Here is a 5,249-nt window from a genome sequence, read left to right as displayed (position 1 = left end):
TTGAATGTAGATTCAAATTATGTATTTATTTGTAAAATAACACAAAATTTAAAATACCTATTGATGATGTGAAAAATCACTTCAAAGCAGTCTAAAAAATTTATAATCAAAATGGTCGATTTGAATTTTTAGAGATGGGCCACATAATTTCTACGAGATTAAATTCGATATGAAATAATGAACGAAGAAGATAGTCATCAAAATAACATAAACTAAATGGGCAAAATATGGCTCTATGATTTTTTTTATTGAATTAAATAGCAATGAACAATGAGAACAATTGTAAGCCGTAAATGGTGAGTTCAAGGGCACAATAATCATAAGAGTTGATAGGTTGAATGTAATGTGCGGAAATATGCTCATTTATCTCGTATTTATAAATGTAGAATGCGATAGGCGAGATCCGAATCTTCAGGACCACGTCGCATGTCAGAATCGGACGTCATTGCTTATCTGGGGGGCCACGTATCACCTTTGATCCGATCTTGCTGGAACGGTTAAAGAGTTTGTCTGCGTTGTCCGAATCTTGGGGAGACAGTTGAGGGGTTTGTTGAACGAGCTGAACTTAGCCAAGGTTAGCTCGCGGGATACGGGGTCGAGTTGATCTTCACCAAGGCGAGCTCGACGGTGTTTCTCTTCGATATAATTCAATGTCCAGCTTGGTGTCCTTCATGGGTTGATTTTCCATGCTTCGAGATCACTTTCAAGGCCTAGACCAAATTAATTCTAATTTGAGCCCAAACAAATAAGTATAAATAGAGGACGAAGTCCAACATCAACACGTGGTTTGATTGGTAGGTTTAAACAAAAATGGTATGTTAAGTATTACTAGATTTTTCATTGATATACAGTGTGAAATTATGCAATTATTGTTTTATGATGTCACTATTGATGTTGATGAAAATATAGATTTCAATATGGATTAAACCGATTAGTGTTTTGTGAAAAAGAATTTTGGGTTACTCGTATTTTCTATTAGCACGTATTATCAACAAATATTTCTAACTTCATATGTCACATACTGCATTTTTGTGACATTGCTTGACTTATATCTACGTCTGAATAAAAGAATTAATATTTTAGATATGACGTTCAAATCTAAAAAATTGAGCTAAAAATTATATTATCAAAGATCTGGTGGAAGAAAAATCATATATGAGATCAATCAATTGATGCTAGATCGTATAATGTAGATGAAATCACAATGATGGAGATTACAATGACTCTTCGTCGGTGACAAATTCGATGGAAATCGACGAAAATAATAAGAAGAAAAATAACTTAACATAAACGTTTAAAGTCCTCGCTAGAATCAAAATACCGTTACCGTTATCGCTATGAGACTCGGATTATACTAGTATCCGAAGTTAAGCCTGCTGAATACCGTGGAATTCAGAAAAGAAAAAAAGAAAACTGTAACGTTGAGAATACTATTACCGTCGAGGAATACTGTCAAATACCGTACTTATCGAGATAAATGTATTGAATAAATATTTTTTAAAAAAAATTCATACATAACATAGGATAAAAATGGAAAAAAGTCTACAATAATAGTTCAAAAAAAAATTCAACAAAAACTTAATGACATAGTTCAATACAAAGTACAAAATCAAAATAATGATAATATTCATGTTAAAAATCAACTAATTATACATAAAATTTCTTATTCTACAGCTAATTTAAAAAAAAAAAACCTAAAAACACTAAATATCATCAGATTTTAAGAATTATCAGTATTGGACCACTTATCGGTAAGTTTCCGTCAGAATGCGTGAGAATTTGCATAAAGACAACTGGAAAGTGGAATGATTCCTCGAAAAACGCTGAAAATCGGAATGGTTTCTTCGTAATCCAAGAAAAATTCTGATTTTGTACATAACGGTATCTGTACTCTCTTAAAAAAAAGGACTCCAGTCCGGTTTCCGACCGGAATCTGCGGAATTTCTATCCTTAAAAAAATCCGAGTCCCACTGCCCTAACGACGGTGGAGATTAAAATTTTTGATAGTTTTTTTATATTTAAAATCTTATGGTGCTTCTACATTTAACAAGCTGGATAGAGCGTTTAGTTCAAACTCTCAATTTAGGTTTTCCAAAAAGGTTTAAAACTAAATAAATACTCATTTACTAAGAGCATCTTTAATGGTTTAGCTAAATGTATTGCTTAGCTAAATAGTATTTTTGCCACATAGATTTTTCTAGAGCTAAATAGTTAAGCAACTAGCTTAAATTAGCTAATTTGCTTAGATTTGCTTAGCTAAATCAATAGCCAATATGCAAAACAATGGTTAAACAACTAGCTAAACATTTTTGATATTTACAAGCAAATCCCTACAATTCTTAACAAGAAACCATTAAAGATGCTCTAAATCCAATTGGACTATGGGCCTTTCGCCATATAGTATACTAATGCAATTGTATATCCATCAAGTATAATAGAAAATAATCAGAGCAACAAAAGAAAAAAAAAGTATAATAGAAAATAAATAGATTAATAATTCAATATTGTATAATTGAGAAAAAGGAAATACAATAAAATAATGTAGAGGGAGAGAGAGCCATTGATCAATTATTCATTATAATAAGAGGGAACTTTTTTTTTTGTAAGTTGCAGTATCCACAACACCATATACTCCAATCACCACTCACCACCCTCAACTTTGCTTTTTTGCTCTCTCTCTCTCAAAAAGATTTTGTAAAAATAAGATTCATTCCTTGAAGCGTACTAGTTTGCTTTTTCTTTCCATTCGTAGCTCTCAAATATCCTCTTTCCTTTCCTTTTCCTCTCTCTTCTTTTTCCCTTCTCCTTTCACTGTTCGCTCGGCCTCAAAGGAAGGAAAAAAAAGGGGGGGAAGAGATCTTCACTCAGTATTTATTTTTTTTCCCAATCTGTTTCGGAATTCCCTCTTGGATTTCAGAGCCTCTCCGATATTTTTTTTCCACTCATCTGACCCTGCATCTACTCTATCCTAATTGGGATATATTTTTCCCTTACATTAAAGTGGATTTCAGTTTCTGGGTTTTGCTTTGAGAAATTCCTCTGTTGTTGAGCTCAGAGAGATCTGCACCGTACTAATCTGGGGGGTTTAGATTTATTTATTTATTTAATTCAATTTTATTTTATTTCCATCCCCATTTCTCAGAATTTTAGAAAGTTAGCGTCTTTTCCAGATTCCTCAAGCTACCCCTCTTCTCTCTCTCTCTCACACACACACACACTCGCGCATATATATAAATAAAAAGTCGTATTCTGATTCCTCCAAGTAAAAATGCCTCTTGATGTAACACTGATGGTACAGTACTGAAATCCCAACCTCCTCCTCATATTCATACTCAGACTCTCTCTCTGTCCTATATTTATCATTGGATTCATATCTTCCATGCCACTGTGAATCCGAGAGAGAGATAGAGAGAGAGAGAGATGGAAATCATATCTCCGGTGCCGTACAACTGGCTTCAGGAGGACACGAAGAGCGGCGGCGGATGGACGGCGGCGGAGAACAAGCAGTTCGAGAACGCCCTGGCCGTGTACGACAAGGAGACGCCGGAGAGGTGGCACAATGTGGCGGCGATGATCCCCGGCAAGTCCGTCGGCGACGTCATCAGAAAGTACAAGGAGCTCGAGTATGACGTCAGCAACATCGAGGCCGGCCTCGTCCCCGACCCCGGCTACGCCACCGCCGCTTTCACCCTCGACTGGGTCGCCGCCGCCGCCGCCCACCCCAAGCGCTCCAAGCCCCTCGACCAAGAGCGCAAAAAAGGCGTCCCCTGGACCGAAGAAGAGCACAAGTAAGCCCGCTCATCAACTTTCCCTGATTTTTTTTTACAGCCCAATTAATGCCCCGAGAATTAACAACTTCTTTTTTTGTTGATCATGGATGGATATCAGGCTGTTTCTGATGGGTCTGAAGAAGTACGGGAAAGGCGATTGGAGGAACATCTCGCGGAACTTCGTAGTGACGAGGACGCCGACGCAGGTGGCGAGCCACGCTCAGAAGTATTTCATCCGCCAGGTGTCGGGCGGGAAGGACAAGCGCAGAGCGAGCATCCACGACATCACCACCGTCAACCTCAGCGATCCTCGCACGCCCTCGCCGGAGTCCGTGAGGCCCTCGTCTCCGGCGCCTCCTCAGCCGCCGGCGTTCCAGTGGAACCAGCCGAGCGGCGCTCAGATGGGCTTTCACGTCGGGAGCGCCAACGTCTTCAACGTCTCGTCGAGTCCGTACGCGATCACCTCGTTTGGGCTCAAAATGCAGGGGCATAGTGGTAATGTTAACAACGGCGGTAGCAATAATCGCGAGTCTTACTTTGGAGCTCAGAGTATGGTTTTTCAGATGCAATCCGCTCAAAGCTACCCTCGCGGGTGATGTTTTGATATACATCAGTTACGCAACAATGAATGAATTGAAATGAAGAAAAAAAGAGAGAGAAAGAAAGAGATTACTAGTGGTGTCTTTTGTTCAACTTTCACTAGCATAGTTTTGGTTTTTTTTTTTTTTTTTTTCATTGTGTTTTTTTTTTTTTTGTTTCTCTGGTTTTTCTGTGAATATATCATCCATTTTTTTGAGTTTATCTCATAGCTCAGGACAATTGAACAATATTGTAGTGTTTCCTTGGAAAATCCAAACTCTGCGATATGAAACTGAGTTGAAACTTGTTTCTCAGGCAACCAAGTTTTGTATCCGATTCCTCTTTAAGAAAATAATCAAACCCAGAAAGGAATTTGAAGATGCACAAGTGGCTATTTTGAATGAGATTACAGGATATGGTGTTTCTGGTAGAGCTGTGTCTGGTAATTTAGTTGAGATCATTTTCTTACTTAGTGCAGAAGAAAAGAGAATCAGCTTAGCAGACACATGGAATTCTAACCTCACATGGAGAATGAATAAAGCATCAACAATTCAAGATAAGCATCTTGACATTCTTGTAAAGAAAAAAAAAAATCAACAGCATATTTAGGCATCACCTGTATTACAATATAGATATTTATATTGAATGATCCACTGTTTGCTTCTTATGTAAAATCTCCTAGTTGTGTTGTGCTGTGTGTGTGGGATCACTGAGCTTTCATTTTCACTTGTGCGAGGGTTTTCACTGTGCTTTAATTGAATAGGAGTACCATTTAAATGCCTGGTTTCTTTTTTGGATTGGCACAAACAATCATGGAGCATTTGAGATGGAATTTCATTAGTTTCCAACTTTCCTTGTCTCTCAAATCTATTGGGCACTTATTTTTCATTTTTAGCTTAT

General features: G+C 37.6%; 1 protein-coding gene across 1 annotated transcript; it reads left to right on the top strand.

Moving 5' to 3' along the window:
* The first annotated feature begins 2,602 nt into the window (after positions 1 to 2,602).
* On the top strand, positions 2,603 to 4,753 carry LOC149381791 (Homeodomain-like transcriptional regulator). Its single transcript, XM_089630583.1, has 2 exons — positions 2,603 to 3,788; positions 3,889 to 4,753. Exons 1-2 carry the CDS (start codon positions 3,421 to 3,423, stop codon positions 4,364 to 4,366), a joined length of 846 nt encoding a protein of 281 aa, XP_089486709.1. The 5' UTR covers positions 2,603 to 3,420; the 3' UTR covers positions 4,367 to 4,753.
* The last annotated feature ends 496 nt before the right edge of the window (positions 4,754 to 5,249 follow it).

Source organism: Urtica dioica, chromosome 11 (assembly GCF_054948205.1).
Source record: "Urtica dioica subsp. dioica isolate 48M chromosome 11, U.dioica_male_clone48M_v1_H2, whole genome shotgun sequence".
Lineage (NCBI taxonomy): Eukaryota > Viridiplantae > Streptophyta > Magnoliopsida > Rosales > Urticaceae > Urtica > Urtica dioica.
Note: the sequence above shows the minus strand (reverse complement) of the source record. Positions and strands in the feature narration are given on the sequence as shown.